This window comes from Carassius gibelio, chromosome A18 (genome assembly GCF_023724105.1).
Source record: "Carassius gibelio isolate Cgi1373 ecotype wild population from Czech Republic chromosome A18, carGib1.2-hapl.c, whole genome shotgun sequence".
Classification (NCBI taxonomy): domain Eukaryota; kingdom Metazoa; phylum Chordata; class Actinopteri; order Cypriniformes; family Cyprinidae; genus Carassius; species Carassius gibelio.
The window spans coordinates 3544227-3563299 of record NC_068388.1 but is presented as its reverse complement, the minus strand read 5'-3'; the positions used below and the strand labels follow the sequence as shown (position 1 = coordinate 3563299).

General features: G+C 36.6%; 2 protein-coding genes across 3 annotated transcripts; one reads left to right on the top strand and one right to left on the bottom strand.

Moving 5' to 3' along the window:
- Positions 1 to 3998: 3998 nt before the first annotated feature.
- Positions 3999 to 5839, top strand: LOC127934224 (regulator of G-protein signaling 9-binding protein-like). The gene has a single exon (XM_052531464.1). It carries the CDS (start codon positions 4657 to 4659, stop codon positions 5383 to 5385), a length of 729 nt encoding a protein of 242 aa, XP_052387424.1. The 5' UTR covers positions 3999 to 4656; the 3' UTR covers positions 5386 to 5839.
- A 5167-nt stretch (positions 5840 to 11006) lies between these two features.
- On the bottom strand, positions 11007 to 17745 carry LOC127934213 (uncharacterized). Of its 2 annotated transcripts, XM_052531447.1 has the most exons (14): positions 17523 to 17745; positions 16442 to 16647; positions 16227 to 16364; positions 15950 to 16088; positions 14954 to 15179; positions 14459 to 14833; positions 13859 to 14000; positions 13622 to 13765; positions 13466 to 13524; positions 13196 to 13371; positions 12103 to 12503; positions 11904 to 12000; positions 11576 to 11765; positions 11007 to 11413 (listed from the first exon to the last, which is right to left on the bottom strand). In XM_052531447.1, exons 1-14 carry the CDS (start codon positions 17643 to 17645, stop codon positions 11271 to 11273), a joined length of 2559 nt encoding a protein of 852 aa, XP_052387407.1. In that variant the 5' UTR covers positions 17646 to 17745; the 3' UTR covers positions 11007 to 11270. The 2 variants fall into 2 exon arrangements, with proteins under 2 accessions (XP_052387407.1, XP_052387406.1); XM_052531446.1 differs by having other exon boundaries at positions 14459 to 15179; positions 17523 to 17743.
- Between the last annotated feature and the right edge of the window lie 1328 nt (positions 17746 to 19073).

Here is a 19073-nt window from a genome sequence, read left to right as displayed (position 1 = left end):
TTTCTAAAAGTATAGACTGTACTGTAAATTCACATAAATGTATTTTACAGCCTCAGACTAAGTGCTCTATCCCTTTTGAGAACTTTAATCTGAAGAATCTTCACATGGTCAGAAGATGAGTGAGGAAAAGGCTACTTCCATTGAAAGGGGCATTAGTGAGCATTATAGTGTTAATCCAGGGGCCTTTAGTAACCTGGTAATCTGGATTACAGCATGTGCAGTTCATAGTGTGGTTTGGGCTGGTGACCCTTCAGACAAAGACCATCTTTATACTGCATTAGCATTTTTTCTGTACCATTTCAATATCTGATCTTATGTGAAACTGCTTGAGCAAACCCCCACAATCGTCTGCCTTCCTCATTAATTTGTAAGATTTAACTAATGTTTAAGTGCCCCAAAGGGCCAGTAAACACACTTATTTCGCTTCTACGGCTGGAAATACCTGATAAGGTTAAAAATCTTAAAGGAATAGTTCACTAAAAAATAAAATTATATCATAATTTACATGTTGTTTGAAAGCTACATGTTTTTTGTCCACACAATGGAAGTCAAAGGGAAACATTTTTGGTATTGTTAGCGACAACGTTTAACGTATCTTCTTTTATGTTCCACAGAAGAAAGAAATGCATACAGTTAAATCCATCAGAAGAATTCAGCTATAAGCAGCTTTACTGATTGGAATAACATGAAAGAAGTTTAATTTTGGGGTGGACTTTACCTTTAAAGAGAACATTTTAAGTTCAATATATCCAGGGAAAGTAAAGAACTTGCCAATACGAACCTTACTGCTTATGACAGGAAAGCAGCTGGAAGCTGGTGAACTCATTTGCCCTCTCCCCCCTAAGAGCTTCCTGCTGAGGGTGTATTTCAGGTCACCTCTCCATCCACTGCAGAAGATCCACTAAACATCAAGTATTTTTCTGGAGCATGGTTAGCTTTCAAACAGATGGTATCAGGTGAGGTACCATTAAATGAAATAGACTATATTGTTCCCCAAATAAATTTGTGAAGCAGGGTGGTGCATGCATGCAAACATACTGTACACCGATCAGGCATAACATCATGACCACTGACAGGTGAAGTGATTAACACTGATTATCTCTTCATCACGGCACTTGTACTGTTTCGGTGTTTAAGGCAAATTTTACAGGAATGCTCAAGGGTTAAATATTCTGTAACATCTAAATTATCACCCATTAACATGAATGCAAAAATGTAGAAATAATTATTTTCCTAAGTTAAAAAACAAAAACTTTTTTTTACTCAACAAGATTGTTTATTTGATTGAAAATACACCAAAACCAGTAAAATATTGTGATCTTAAAATAACTGTTTTCTCTTTTAATATATTTACAAATTGTATTATTTTGTTACTATCAATGTTTTTGCTGCTTAATATTTAATATAAACTGTGATTACATTTTTTTGTGACTATTTAACATTTAATTTACTTAAAAGACAAATCTTTTGTAATGTTAGAAATGTCTTTACTGTAACTTTTGGTCAATTTAATGAATTCTTTCTGAATAAAAGAATAAATTTATTTCCAAAAAATTATCTCAAGCTTTTGAACAACAGCGTATTAACATCCTGCTTGAAGTTAAAGGACTTCTCTAAAAAATTGACATTAGATAAGCAGATTACCAGATGACCATGTTTCAATTTGAATTGCTCTATAGGTTACCAAACTACTGAATTCATACCTTTTTTAAAATACCAAATGGTTACCATATTCATCCAAAGAAAACTATGGTTTGTTAGGCATATATGTTTGTAAACCATGTTGCTATTCTGTTGCTTGCAGGTGCAATTAAAAAAAAAAACACTGATAACTGAATGCAAATGTACTGAATTCTAATCACCCATATGTCTCTTGGGGTGCCACAGCTGGCAGATGTGATGGGAGGCTGACTCAGCTAGCGGCCTGCAGGGACGTGCTGTTTTTCACCCTATGGGGCAGCAGTTGCATGGCATATCCTATTCTGCATGCACACAGCAGGTTTATGTGGAGCTTTTTTCCTCCGGGTCTCCCAGCAGGTGAAGTCTCAGACACGTCATTGCCCTTATTGTACAGCAAAACAATCTACATCTCAGTTGAAAAGGAACTGTATCCCCATCCCTACATGTTATAAAGACACTATAATTATCAATTAAAACAAGACAGAGGCAGTCTGTAAGTTAATTGTTATTTGGCAGTGGCTTTTTTATTCAGAGTGTCTCCCAGTGAGCTAATTGCAGAGACAGTCCCGCTGGAGCAAACCTGGGCTGAGGTGTCTTTCTTACAGGGACAAAACAAAAGCAAAGCTACAGCTGAGGGTTTCCCCAGTCTGGGATCATGCTCACGGCATTTGTGATGGAAGCACAGATCCATTACACAGCCTGCAGGTCTGTATCTGCATATGCTCCTAGGAAAGGGTAAACAGAGAACAAAAATCAATATTTCCTCCTTATTAATGCATGACTAATCCTTCATTCAAATATATTTGGCATTCTCAACTCCACATGCTCTCTCATTCAGTTTAGAGGAAACACTCACCCTGACTACCTGAAAAAAAGTGTAATAAAATAGGATAGATATATAGATAGATAGATAGATATGTAGATAGATAGAGAGAGAGAGAGAGAGAGAGAGAGAGAGAGAGATATTTGTGTAAATATTTCTGTCTATTTATGAGATCCATATCATTCGTCTGTGCACAAGTGCTCACAGAGAGCAATGCATCTAGTTCTATTTTCATTATTTCAAACAAGTGGCTGTCTGTTAATGAGAGATCTGATCTGACATAAGATGTTTTGAAATGAGATGCTTTTGAAAGCAGCTAGCACATGGCTGAGTGGTTGCCAATGGTGATTAAGTGAAAGTGACCCATATAGAAAACAAAGCTGTTCTTTAACTGAAAATCATACAAAGACAGCACATAAAACAGACTAGTTTGGAGTCATCTCAAATCATATTTCTACTTTACTGAAATGTATCCAATTCAGGTTCTCCATTTTATAAATTAAGAAAATTCTTCCTCTGGGAATGAATTACTCCCAAAATAATATAATCTTCTAAGGATCAGAGAGAAATGGTGATGAAAGCTACAGTACATCACTTTTTTAGTCCAAGAAATCATAAGCTATATATGCATAAGGTATAAGTTAATAAAAAGTGTGCAGTGCTTTAAAAAAATAATGAAAATAAAAATAAAAATAAAAATAAACTCTTTAAAGGACAAAAAATTAATTTAAATTAATTAAAACTTTTTATATGTATAAATTAATTTTTCATAGACTCATTGTTTAAAAGCTTGCTTTGTTGGTCTGTTGTTATCATCCGGTACTAAAAGTAAGGTTTTCCACCTGAAGTCCTCATAGATGCTTCACAGGGGAACTGTAATGATAGTGTTGAATCATATAATATGTTGTATTTTTGGGGGTCTATTTGTGAGGCAAAAAGCTGTTAAAAAACTATCATTATGATATGTTTGCAGCTAAAATAAGGGTGACAATTTCAGTTAAAGCCCTAATTTACTCCAAGCTCCTGTAAGCCTTGCTTGATAACAAAAGCAACCCTAATCCAATCAACACTAGCTAAAGTTTTAAGGTGATCCAAAACTACTTGAGAGGTAGGCCTATCTAAATTAATAAAGGGACAACTAATACAGACACTTTCAGCTACACCATCAGTGTAATGGTTTATGAATGTCAGCTCTGATTAAATAGCCTATTGGACTGTATGTTCTTCTTCTTTTTTTTTTTTTTAAGAAAAAAATAGGTAGCACTGCCACCTGTTCCTTCACTACAAAACGTTTACTGTGAAAGGTATAATCCAGAGAAGCTTAAAACGGTTAAAAAATGTTTATGTTATATGGAAGCTTTTTTTTTTCAAATAATATAACAGATTTATTTAAAAAAGCTGTTGGTGTCGCCTATCAAAAACAAATTTCCAGACAGTGCTTATTTTGAGAGACCTCTAAAAACGGTATCAAATGGTATCGGCCGACCAATCGCGACAGGTTTGGCTGATCTTCCAGGATGTGAGTGCTAGAACAGTTATTTCCCTGGCAAGCCTTTACTCGTGTTTAACGTCGTATCACAGATGACTGGCGAATAACGGATTGCTGCTGCCTTCTGAAAAACTCAGCATCAGCATCACCACCATCACTCTCAGCATCATCACCGACACCGACAAACATTACACGAGAACAGCTGCGGCGCGTTTAGAACGTTCGGGCGTTTGTTTACATTCAGAGTCCGTTAACATCGCTTTCTCGGAATGCCTTTGTGACGTCATGGAGACAGGCGTTCTGTTTGGAGTTTTAAAATGAACACCTGTTATGTTGCAAATGGCATGCACGTTGCGCAAAAAGAAGAAGAGAGGCGACGTTTTAAATTCACGCGGACGCACCGAAGCCTTCTAATCTCCGGGAGCGCAACTAAAGCCGTTTAGGGATCCATTTAGTGATAAGCCCGACTGCTGCTGTCTGTCTGCATCGACAGGGAACATGGGTGGTGAGGAATTTGCACTGACGAGAGCGACGGCGATGATGAGGATGATGATGAGTGCACTCGTATTGCTGCTCTGCTCCCTTGGAAACTAAAAGATACTATCATCCAGCGCGTTATTCATTAGCCTCGGGCTGTTTTGTGGATTTTCAAACGTGCACAAACATGGGCAAAGACGAATGCAAGACCATGTTGGACGCGCTGAACAAAGTCACAGCTTGCTACAGGCATCTGGTCATCGCTTTGGGAAGCACATCTGATTCCCAAAACCTCAGAGAGGAACTTAAAAAGACCCGAACGAAAGCACAGGAGCTGGCCGTGGCCAACAGGACTAAGCTCACGTCTCTTCTGAAGGACAAAGGCATCAGCAAAGATGATCGAGCCGAATATGAGCGCCTCTGGGTGCTATTCACTAGCAGCGTGGAGCTCCTGGAGGTGGACATGAAGCGATCATTGGAGATCGGGCAGGATTTTCCTCTCAAGGTGCCAAGGAGACACCTCATCCAGACGGGAATGACCGGCAGCACCACTACCGTGGCGGCTCGAGCCATGAGCGTCCAAAACATGAAGTACGAAGCCGACGCAAACATCGACACGGTGGACCTCAAGGAGCTGGAGACCGAGATCGCTCAGGTGGACCAGATGATGGAGGAGATGGAGCTGAAGGTCCAGGTGGCCCCGTGGACAGTCGAGGCGAAGCAAGAGGCAGGAACCGAGCTGAAATCCACCGTCAGTGTTGGGAATTCATCGGTTGGTATCATCTCGATCTGCGAGGAGGAACCCAAAGAAACGGTGGAAGGTGAAACTGGGTTGATGAAAGTATTTGCAGGGGTCATTTTCACCGCTGTTTTGCTCATAGCTGGAATTCTGGGGTATCTGGTGATTAATCTATAGTGGATGAAGATAGTGTATCTGGATGACAGTGGGCTTTAGGTTTTCTTATGGAGGAAGCAACATGTTGCTATGTTTGGCCTGTGAGTGAATTCGTGGAGGTAATGTACAGTATGATGCTCCTGGTGTGGAGATAGGCAGATCACCTCCACGGGCATCAGTAAAATGCATCAGTGTTTAAAGGGAATAGCCAAAATAAATAAAAACTTTTCCATGACTGGTTCCTCAACCCATGAAGGGAAAAAACTAGACCGAACACAATCAAAAGTTGGACTGCCACATAAAAGCTTTTATTTGAGCAAATTTTAAGCTACATTTTGAATTCTAAGTGAATTGTCACTCTGTCATAACTGACCGTTTCATCCTTCGCCGATGAATCTGAAGATTACAACTTTTGTATGTATGTATATATATATATATATATATATATATATATATATATATATATATATATGTGTGTGTGTATTTATTTATATAGGTGGCGTATTTAAGGTTGCTTATGTTAAATAAGTGTATATACAATATATTTATTATAATAAATGAAGTAAATGATGCTTGTGTTTTGTTTGGGTTTTTAGGTTCTTCTATTAAACATTCACTTTATGTTCAAAACTTAATCTATGATGTTGGATAAAATACCTAGCCTTTTTCCATACTGCCTTATGGTACCCTAAATAGTGTCTCAAGCTTACACATGGTTTTCTTTAACCTTATTTAAGCATTTACTGATCTCAACGGTGTCCGACAGGCACTTTGGGAAACAATATCAGTTCTCATTTAGGTTATGCAAACAGGTAAAGCGAACTTTCTTTAGTCATTGTTGTTTTTAAATTCTGATCCCCTTAGTTTATATTCACACTTAAGGATTAAGTATTATTGGCAGATACTTCTTGCTGAACTAATTAAAAAGCTATTTATAGGAGAAGAATTTATAGGCACAGAGCAGACCTTGTATTTTTGCCTGTTAATGTGATTAGCTGTTAGTCCTCTTTAAACCAAAGGAAGATTTGTTCTGAGCTGTGCACAATACATTCTTTACTGCCTAATGCTAATATTGTGCGTTTTCTGTTCATAAAACTATTTCTCATATAACTTCAGTTAAATATATCTGTTAAGTGCTGGAAAAACATGGGTTATTAGTCTTTGTCAAAAAAAATTCCACGGTGATGAAACTCACGTTCTGTTTAATATCATCATCATCATCATCATCATCATCTCCTTGAAACCAGCTTTTTAGCCAAGATTGATTGATTAATTAGTCTCCCGCTGTGCCATGTGACTCAGGAGCCCATAATGATTGGAACAACTGCTTGTTAAGTGGCGTCCTAGAATGGAGCATCAGGTAAGAAAATCGATGCCATTTAAAGGCCAAGTTACACGCAGATATCAAACATTCATTAGGAGAGACTGAGAGGGAATTTCAACTGCAGCAATTCATGCAAACAGCTATATGTGAAGTCCATGATTTCTTTATTTGTTAAACGAATACAATTCTGCGTGTTTAGTCAACAAATAGAAAGCAAAACAACTATTGCAGTTCAACATGAATATGTAAAAAAGCTTACTTTTTTATATTTATTGCACATTCAGATTACAATAAGCTGCATACAAACTTCCAACTTTTGGAAGTTTGGGCATAGATCCCCATGGATGCATCGGTTTATGTGTACAGTAGGTATTCAAGCATTCGTTACATGGGTTTTGTTTTCTTTTTATTTGCTATATACTTGTAATAAGAATGATAATTGATATCAATTGAAATCTTACTTTTGTTCTTTACTTCTCATGCTGGTTTGATGTTGCCAATGTTACAGTTTTCCAGTATATGATCTACGGATGAACAGTATTCCTGTGAAATACCATATCAGGTTAGTTTGAAGCTCCATAGAAAGATAATATGCATTTATATAAACTGCTGTCCCACAAAAGGAACAGACATTGCTATGATTATTATTTTTATAACCGATGGGCAGAATATACACATGCTTTCAGATCATCATAACCTTTAAAGAGGACTCTGTTATCTTATCATTCCAAATGTAGGTCTTTTTTTTTCTTTTCTTTTTTTTTCTGTCAGCATGTACCGCTTTACTGCTTAACTTTGTGCTTTTGTAAGGAAATTATCATCTTTATTTCTGGATATTGTTTGTATATATAAAATTATATATATGTAATTTTTTTCCTAAACCAATTCATTTGAAAGCACCTGAAATATAAAAAAAGTAATAGCCTATATATCCTTATATATTTGTGTACTATCTTGTAATCATGAATGTCGAGAAAGGTCATTGGTCCAAAAGTTTGGTAACACTGTCTACAGCTATGTAGAAAGTTACATTAGATTATAAATAATTAACAGAAAGTACTGATGGTTGCTCAGTGCCCTTTAAGAAATTAACTTTGTATTTTTTTTTATTTTGTTACTGCATGGTTATTCTCAAAAGCATTATAATGCTGGTCTGCCACCTAGTGGACAAATACAAAAACGCAAAAACTACAAAATTACTTAGCCTACAATAGGTAGCATTACACATTATTTCTTATATAATAATGTCTGTTGACATTTCAGTACACAATTATTCCCAAATTTTGCAGATGGTAATGAAATTTAACTCCACATCTAAATGTTTTGTACCTATATTAGTATAAGTATTTTGTTTTTTAGATTTTTAATATAGTATACAATTTTTGCTACATAGAAATATAAACATATTTGCTATATAGAAATATATCAAATTGCTGTATTTTTCATTTTTAACCTAATTATTGAGAAATGGGTCATAGTATGTGTAAAAACTGTAAATACACTTTCCCTCTAGCACAATTATTATACGAGTCTTTCGAATACTCTTTCCGTCTAAACAAGGACTTTCAGTATTTGATTGAAAATGTGATAGGTTCACTGAAGGTGAACATTTCATTGACTGAGCTGAAACTTTAATATTGGATCAAAACAGATTTTCCAGAGGTAATAGTTCCAGAGGTTTTCTCTCTTTTGGACTATGTTGATATGTGCATGTTTTATTTTTTTCTTCAATGAAATCAGCACAGGAGTTCTGATCACAGATTCCACATTTTTCATTTTTGGTATTATTTAATATCCATTTCCCCATACCGGTCTATTTACTCGCCTTTAAGTGGCATGTGAAAACAAAAAGAACAAGTAATTCACTTTATTTGTCTGTCATGCATTCTTCTCTCGTCTCACTTTACATATGGCTTAAAAAAACAACAACAACAAAAAAAAAAACATTCACATCCTTCTTTAAACTTTTGAATGGTAGTGTATACCTGTCTTTTGAATTGAGTATAAAGACTAAAGCCCTTTTCCGAGAAATCCTGGTTTAAATTTGAAACTCACACTCGTCAATGCAAATATCTCCTCACACACTTGCAGAGCATGTCATTGTCTCCAGTAGAGTTGAACAAGTTCTGAGATTGCAGTTCAATGCCAAATGTTCTGTGTTTGACAGCAAATTGGTTTGAAAATATATGAGTTTGAAAAATATTGGTTTGAAAAATATGGGAACGATTCCTGCTATCTTTGCTCTTTTTCTCACGTGAATTCCAGCACTTCTCCACAGCAGTTACCTGAAATAAGAGATAAATCCATTTAGACAATGGCTGTTTGCTGAAATACCACCGGGTTTACCAAGAGTTCAAAACTTTAAAAACAATGCGGAAAATCTCTCTGAACTTAAAACTTTGAAAGTACTTGCTGCTGCATTTACATAATGCATTTACGTTGCATTAGGCTTAAATCACATGACATTTTAAAAGTACTTAAAGAAACGAATGCTTTTGTATTTTTGTTTTGCATGAAGAATGCAGCATGACAGTGATGGAACTGTGCGATGAAATGAAAGATCATCAAGCTCAGAAACAAAAGGATTTCAGACTGTATGTGTGGAAGATTCTTTCATGATCAATTGCAAACTGACAATTATTAATATTTTTCAAGTCAAATGTGATTTAACTAAGATTAATAGTCCTTAGGTCCTGAATAACCCTGCTTACAGGGTTTCTGGGTCTTAAAAAGTCTTAATTTACCCTTCCACTAATAAAGTCCTTAAAAGGTACCTTAAATTGGAACAGAAACTCATTCAAACTCATAAAGTCAAGGCATTAAACGTTGCATGCACTGTAAAAATGAATACCTTTATCAATACTTTTTGGGTTATTTTCTATAGTTTTTGGGGTATGAAATTATAGTATTATCATAAATTCACTACATTTTGATAGTTTCTCAAAACAAGATTTCTTATCATATGTCATGTTGTGTGCATCTACCTTGATTTAAGAACTTCTAGACATTTGCACTGGAGAACAAGACAAAAATAGTGAGGAACAACATCACATGGGCAGTGTGATCAGAAGGCTCTCTAAATGTTATTTCCATATTCTTGTGAACCTATTAATTAATTAAAAAGTTATGGAGATCAGCTGTATGTTGTATTTATTTATTTATACTTTAAAGTTTGAAAATACCGTATTGAAGTATTGTCTTAAAGTCTAAAATTTACCTTCATAAAACTTGCAGAAACCCTGTACTTATATTACGCAGCATTTATTGGGTTTGACATGAATCCAAAATAAGATGAAATAATTTCTTGTTAACTGCTTTACATAATCAGAGCATTCGTTTACATTTCTATTCATTAAACTACAAGTAAGACAGAGTGTTTCACAAGAAGAATGCCATTTTGACATACAGTAATGTATCATAACCCATAACTCTAATAAATGTTTGCCTCTTTCATGAACAATAAAAAAGAACAGAAAGCAATACATTATTTCCAGTAAAAGATTCAACTTAGTGTAAGTTTACTGAGCAGCTCTCGCCCTAATAGTGAATTATTTTTGTCAATACTGATAATTTAAAATAATTTGTCGCTGATCATTTTTGCTTTCATTTTGAGGACTCGTATGATCAGGTGTGATAGTTTTGTCATGTCAGACGAGACATGGTAAACATATGCAACAATTGTTGATTGATACGGTTCATTACAATGCAGTGTTGTGCTGACAATCTCAAGTTTCCCAGTCACGCCATCACACTAGAAGCTGCTTTGAAAGTTTTCTCAGTGTGACATCAGCATTTTAACCTGATGAAGACCCTCCACCCCAACCTGATTACAGCTTTCTTTGTGAGTGAGTTAACTGGAACATAAAAACTGCACACTGACAATGTCTATGATTTTATTTGTGAAGTGTATACTATAACTGTTTTCCCTTTTTGATAACTATTTATTGAGTCCATCTGACTTTGATTTTGAACAGACTGACCATCTCAGATTTGATGGATCAGTCATCAATCTCAGAGATATTTTCATATTTTTTTTCCATACATTTTTATATTTTACATTTATTTTATTATATCTGATTTTGATTTCAAAAGAATCAGTACAACACAAAACCATTTCAATGAGCTTTACACTTTACAATTCTACATATTTCTATAAGAATTATGCTATAAGTTGAATATTTGTATTTAATTGGATTAGTGTGAAAGCATTTCTTCTGCATTCTAATTCTAGAATGCAGTTATATAATGCATGCATTTCTAATGTAGCTTGCATTCAGAGAAATGGCCTTTGGTAAATAATCAGACTAAAACAGCAATACAGGAGCTATTATATATAATTTATTGTCTTTTATATGCATTATCTGAACTGTTTATAAATCAATCTGACACTCTTTATAGATTTTTATTTTCATCAACAGAGTGAAGGGTGAAATACAAAGAAACGCACTAATAGACCTAAACAGTGACAGTTATGAAAAATAACCCTAACGACCATTTATGGATTATAATACATTTTATTTAAAGAAAGAAAGAAAAAGATTGCAAGGAGGACACATTTCTTTGTAGTCTTCGAGAGGATCTATTAAATGTCATCTGACTTAAGAGGCTGATATTTGACGTGGGATCTCCTGGTTCTGTAGAAGAGAACACCACACACCATGCCAACAGCTGAAAGGAGACATCCAGCAATGAAAGCCAGATTCATGTTCAAGACCGTGGAGGACACTGTGGAAAACACACAACAGTGCTTGTTAATACATTGTGAGTATTGAAATTAAATCACAAATGACAACACATCACATCCAGCGCTATACATAATGCACCTTTAGAATATTATCACATTGCATAGAAATGATCTGATGTCTTGACTTATTTCTCAGGTTTTACCTTCATGCTCTATGCTCCTTTTCAGCCGCAGGGGCCCCTGGGCGACTAAGTGACTGCTGGTCTGGATGGGAGCCTCTCTTTTGTGTTGGTGGTGGGACGGTGGTGCGACTGTGCTGTTGACGCAGCCCTGAGAGCAGCGGGTGTTGGGATTGTTTGCCTCACACAGAATCACCGAACAGGTGATGAACACCTAGAGAGGATGAGAGAGATGATGTCTTGGCTGTCTGGAATACCTGATTCTGATTGGTCAGTCAGAAGCAGCATTGTTTTGACACAGTATGTTGACTGCTTAACTGCTTTCATTATCATCCAATCAATCAGTTTTTACCTGCTCATGCATTCCAATGAACTGGAAGGCTTGCAGGCCGAAGCGGGCCATTGGCTGGTGGCTTGTGTAGAACTCAACTGTTTCATCCAAGGTGCAGCTGAAGAACATAGGAATTGGTGAAGATGTGATATATAGAGATCCATTGTGATTTCATTTGATTGTGCTAATGTGCCTACAGCTCATGGTTGATTGTTCTTACCCGTTTTGAATGATTGTGTATGATGTTTGGTAGTTGGGGTCATTGTATGGTGTCGCGACACATGATTCGACAAAAAGCTCTGTGTTGCTGATTGTAGACTGGGATTCGATCTGCATGTAAATCATCTCCCCAAGCTCGTACTCTGCCGGATATGCGGTCACGTCGATTTCTGTGTAGTAGTTTTCTGTTTTGAAAAGTCCGAAGCTGTAGGTGAGGGTACCAAAGCCTTTCTCGGTGATGGTGGTTATGTGTTTTCGTGCAGTGAACTCCAGTGAAATGTTGTTTTTCTTCTCGTAGCGACAGGAGAACTCAATCTCCACCTCGTGCTTTCTGGTAATGATGCTGTTCGGGTCATCGGTTGAGAAAATTTGGTTCTTGAAAATGATGTACTCTTCATCCTCCTGTAGAAGGAAATGGAGTATGAAATATTAATGGTTTAAACTGTGCCTAAATGAAACTTTTGTCATCATTTGTGCACATCAGTGCCATTCCAACCTGAATGTCCAAGCTTCTGTTTACCACACAACAAAAGTGGATGGTACTTTTTACCAAAAAAGCACCAAGAAAGACCACAAAAGAAGTCAAATTGACCATACATTATGCTTTCATTGTTTGGAAAATATAAGTTCTGCCTTGTGTGTTTCATGGAAGATGGGAAACTAAATTTCGTTTGAAAGGATATGAGGATGAGTATTTGATGATAAAGATTATAATTTTGTTTGTTAAATTGTTCCTTCTGAGTCAGTGAGAAAGCCTAACCTGATTTTACCAAGTGAGACATGTTCCTGGGACAACATCGTTGTTGACCCTGGAACAACATTGTGATTAACCAATCAAATTTGAAGAACCAGTTTATAGATTTTGTGAAGTTTATGCTTAAAATCAGTGTTTGGTGCTTGTACATCAGTGACATTCATCTATCATTTCCTCTGATTTTAGGGATTACTCATGGTTAAGGTTAGGTTTAGGTGTAGGGATATGGTTAAGAATATATTTTTGGAGTAAAATGTTGTTCCAGGGTCAACAAAATATGTTGACCTAGGAACACATCGGACTTGGCAAAATCAGGACGTGCCAGTGAGAAAAGCTTTACCTCAATCATGGTACCACAAGCATTGAGGGAGATGTTTGCCAACACATGAGTGCCGTTTGAGTCCAAAGTGCAGGCGGGATCATTGAGTCGCAGATAGTCCTTGTGGAGCTCAACGGAGTGCAACTGCTCAATTTCAACAGCCATGTTGGTTGCAGAGCAAATCACATGTGCCTCCACTGTCAATGTGATCAATCATTAGAACTGATTACCAAAATATGCTTTGTTTATGCAGGCAAAACTTAGATTACCAAGTAAAAGCTAATTACTAACCAGTCTGGTGTCCAACGTTGATAATGACACATCTCATTTCAGACTGATAAACACTGCTTCTGCAAATCAATAATAAACAGTAATATTTAGGAAATCCAGTTCACCTGAAAGGTTGCTAGCTGCTAGATTTTTGAATATGATTAATAGTTTACCCACCCGCTCATGCTCTCAGCGATGAAACACACAGGGAAATGATCGCCGAGGTCGCTCCTCATTGGTGTCCATCTGATGGCGTACTCTCCAGTGCTCAAAGCGTGCTTAGTTATGTTCAGAGGACCACTGATAATTACATCAGTAACCCTGGGAATGACCAAAAAAAAAAACACATGTTATACACCATCTAATAATCGAAATAACTTGATTCATTGATTTCCTTCACACATGATTCCTCACGCTGAATAAGCTGCTGCAGCCTTAACCCGGATTTCCACTTCACGGAGTGGCGTAGCTTGGATTTCATCTCCATTGAGTGGAGTCGGTGACACAAACTGAGGTATGTAATGTCCCTCGGTGCAGGAAGGAGCAGCTGAATCAACTGCAATGATTCAGATTAGAAAGACACACATCAGGCACACTTATGCTGCTAACATGATTACCTTGTTTTCTTGTTTACCGTATTTTCCGGACTATAAGTCGCACTTTTTTCATAGTTTGGCTGGTCCTGCGACTTATTTATCAAAATTAATTTAACATGAACCAAGAGAAATGAACTAAGAGAACTGAAGAGAAAACATTACCGTGTCCAGCCGCCAGAGGGCGCTCTATGCTGCTCAGTGCTCCTGTAGTCTACACTGAAGACATAGAGCGCCCTCTTGCGGCTGTAGACGGTAATGTTTTCTCTTGGTTCTTGCTTCTAAATAAATGCGACTTATAGTCCAATGCGACTTATATATGTTTTTTTCCTCATCATGACGTATTTTTGGACTGATGCGACTTATACTCAGGTGTGACTTATAGTACGAAAAATACGGTAGTTGGATAAGAAAGCCTTACCGAGAAAACTGAATTGCAGAGGGAGCTTGCTGAAAGGTTCATAAGAACCCTGATGTGAAGTCATGGAAGTTGTGTACTCTTGAGGTGGCTGTGTTGTTGTGGTTGTGGTCGTGGTCTGCAGCCACCACCACCACTGGGCAGCTGTAGGTGGAGCAGTGGTTGTCTGTTGAGGTTGCCACCACCATGGTGTAGTTGTAGGTGGAGCAGTGGTCGTTTGTTGCTGGTACCACCACCACCACCATGATGGAGATGTAGGTGGAGTGGTGGTCGATTGCTGCTGTTGTTGATACAACCACCACAATGGTGTAGTTGTAGGTGGAGTGGTGGTCGATTGTTGCTGGTTCCACCACCACCACCATGATGGAGCAGATGTAGGTGAAGCGGTGGTCGATTGCTGCTGTTGCTGATACAACCACCACCATGGTGTAGTTGTAGGTGGAGCTGTGGTCGTTTGTTGCTGGTACCACCACCACCACCATGATGGAGCGGATGTAGTTTGTTGCCACCATGGACCAGTTGTGGTACTTTGGGAATACCATGATGGGTACGGTGTCACGCTGATTGACGTTTGGTGTCTTCCACCACTCAGAGCGAATCTGTTAGAGCTGGAGCCATCAGTATAGGCCAGAGTGGTGTGTTTTCTCGGGAAGTCCTCCACAATCAGCTCAAATCCGTAGACACCTGTTGTGTAGGCATAGTTGTAGTCTAGTGTGCAGGCACGCTATTGGAGAATTGAGATGTTCATATTAGTTGATGTTCATTTGTACATTTTATTAACAAACCATTCAGTTCACCAGATTAATGCAAAAGCATAATATCATATACTTAAATAACCACATCTGTGTATCTGTGTAAATCTAATTTGTATAGACCTTATAGCCCCGCCCCTTTTCAGCACTGACTGTGTCTTCCGAATGTATTTCCACAGCGTGAAGCTTAGGTCCTATGAATTTATGAATAACCGCTTCCTGATCTTTAAACATTACAATGCATATGATAACTTTATCTAACTACTCTTCAACAGTGAAGTAATAACACTATAGCCAAAATTCTAAAAGTTCAAAGACAAATTTCAAAGGATGTTTGCACACTTGTTTCTCAGTTCTTTGCTGTAAGTTTCCTCCTAAATGGCTCTCTTTCTCTCATTCGTAGCATTGGAAAACCTGATTCATTCTGATGAGTTGTTTCATTCAAACGGTTCTTGCAAAAGGACAAATTCCCCCAAAATTAAGCATTTCAAGTGTTTTTTTTATATACCGTAGAATCAGTTATGGTAATAAAATGTTGTATTCTAGTTTTTTCTTTCCTTTTCTCTTATTTAAATGTAGTATAAATGTAGATTTTTTTTTCAAGGTTTGTCGAATGAACAATCTCTTTCATTCAAAGCCCACATTGACATTACCCCATTTCACAAAATCCACCCACCGACCTCTGACCTTACCAGTACACAATATGTCACATTATTATGGCGATATTTTGTCTGTTACTTACTTCATCTAAGTGGAAACCACTTGGCTGGTCACATGTGGCACATTCGACATGCTGCTGAGCTCCATATCTACATATGACCTGGTCACCATCTGGGTCATAAGCCATCAGATGATATGTACGTGGACAGTTTTGGGGTACACTAATGAAAAAAAAAAAAGAAATATATAGATCATAGTTTCATCATGTTTTCAAAATCTATAGGCTGATGTTTTAACATGCATTCTCATTAGTGAGTGATACTGTTTATAGAAAACTGTTAAATTACAATAAGTATTACCGTAGAAGTTGTAAAGTAGTGGTGACAGGTGAGCGGTTGGGTTGATTGGTGTCAGCTCTTATGCCTAGATCTACATGTGCCTGGAGTAACCACCAATTAACGTTGTTGACTGTGGGCACCCAGCAACATGAGGAGTCCCTGTGATACAGTAGTGTATTTTAGAATATGTTGAATGTACATTTCAATGTAGATTTAAAACAAATTCAGTTACTCACTGCAGGGCAAAGGGTGTGTTTCCATGGATGTTTCTTGTGACGACAGTTTCTGCTTGGCACCAGCTGTTGGTGTAACCACTTCTGCCGTTAGAGCTGCTATCGATTTGACCATATTGACTGCTGGATTCATAGCCACAGTCTCCAGAGGAGCAGGACCACCAACTAACATCACACCAGTCATAGGTTCGCTTGATTCGAAACTCAACCTGTTGGTAGAACACTTGTTGGTAGTTTATTTTGATATCTATTTATATATTTAAGTGTTCTATAGATCAGTCATTAATACAATTCACTATATGACAGCATTAAATCTTTGAAAAAAATCATAATATGTAATTCATAATATAATATTTACAAATTAAACTGATCAAATTATATACAGTCAAACCAAAATTTATTCAGACACACGGTTTATTCACTATAGTTTAGAAAATGGTAATACAATATGACACAAACTCAAAGTTAAACTGTGTTATATTCTTGATAATATATCTTGATAATGTCAGATGAAAAACAAAGTGTCTGGATAATATTTGGTCCCAATTATTTGTGTCAGTTTTACTGGTAGTCCTCTTTATGAAGAATCTTTGGGTATAATATGTCACATTTTTTGCTATCCTCACTTAATAAACTATAGTTTCCTGCACCCACTAGAAAAAACAAAAAAATATTATATACTGTATCGCAGATATCTCTGTTTAGCCAATTAATGTCAAAGTTTAGTGAAACATACTCTTCATCAGTAAATATTATTAGGTTATTTTAACCAATTACCAATGTTAATACTTTTTTCATCTGAATTATTTCCATGATTACATCTCCCTGTCTTTTGACAGTGATGCATTTTAATAATGCAGCTTTAGAATAAGTATAGTTATAATCTAGTTTAAAAAAATACATAAAGGTAAAAAATACATAAAGGCAGTTCTAAAAGAAAGAAAAGATAAAAAGAAAAAGATGTTTTAAAAGATTCTTAAATTTTCTTTAATTATTATTAATTGGATAAGCAAAGAGAAGTGTTGCATAATAATGTATGTATAATTCTGCATTTTTTAAATGCAAGTACGAAATAAATTCTCACCCTCATGCTCCCATCTGCGTTGGCTCCTTTAGGGCTGAAGGTCACTGAGCCTCCATAATGGTGTCCTGCGGAAGCAATGGACACCAGAAGCAGAAGATTCAACACCACAGCTGAGGACATCATGGTACCTGAGCCCCTGAGCTCACTTCACCTGTGAATCGCAACTGAGCTACTGCTTTTATACATCTCAGGTGAGCAGGAATTCAGGGATGGGTTCAAAAGTGTTCTCGTGTGATGCATTGAATCACACTCAAACTTGTATAGCGTAGTTACTTGTTTCTTCTGAGAAGTCACATGATTCAAATCTGAAACCAGCTATTGATCAGAACTCACTTAACAAAGCACACACCTCTTCATGCACATGCAACTATGACATTGTCTTGAGAGTCCACTAGGGGCAACATGCTCTAAAAAAATGATTGCTTTTATGTTTTATTGCACAACTTTGATGCCAAATGCTAATATTTTTTTGAATAAAAAAATAAAAATGAAATCTCATTGCACAAAAATTACAGAGTAACATTTGAGTTGAATATCAAATATTTTTAGCTCTATTATCATTTTCACCCTGGATGCCAGCACTCCTACATAACAATGACCTGACCTAAACTATTTAAACAATAGCTGTTTGCTTTCTCTAATGCCACCTTCCTTACCACGGTGCAGTGAAGCGCAAACAAACAAAGATCTGAAATGGATTTCTCAGGACTCCAGACATTGAAGAGTGCTTTCTGATACATTCATTAAAAAACTAGAAGGATATGACTGTTTAACTCAAAATCATATATTAAAGATACAGCTTAAGGGGAAAATAATGTGGTTTGTTTTGAGTGATGGATGTGTCAGTGATGGAAAGGTTTATTACAGAAAACAATGTGAATGCAATCAGGTAAAACCTGTATTCTGAGAATTCCAGACTGGAGAGGTCAAAGAGTCTTTCTGTAACCGGTTTCTGTTATTATTTAGAAATGAAACTTTAAGATCTGGATTGGATTGTTAAGTGCACAATATTATTCAGCTTTATTTTTAGTGTTTTATGTTTTAATTGTGGCAAAATAATCAGTATTTAATACTTTTTTTTATGTGCACACATTTCATGAAGTGTTAAACTTTTTTTAACTTTTCAAATGTACTTTTCTGTGTTCTGTTTTATGTTGGCCAAAATAGGTAGCGAATTAGGCCAGATTAATGCAGACAGTCAAAAATCTGGCTACATGGGACATCCCAAATCCTTCTAATCTAAATTTAATTACATGGATCTTTGCAGGAAAAACATTATTTGAGAATTTCTGTGTTCATGGCAGAATGCAGAGCTGTAGTTTAGATTATTATCTAAACAGTAAATTAATGGGATCTGATGAATGCCATATGATGACAGACTAATACCAAATGACTTGTAAAACCTTAAATATCATAATAAGAATGCTTGTGCTTTGTCCTATACCCAACCTTAATGTAACAACAAATGTATTGTGTTAGTTTATTTTTACTTTAGTTTCACTTTCAGTTAATTACTTGCTCAGGCACAGTGCTATCATAGAGAGTCACGGC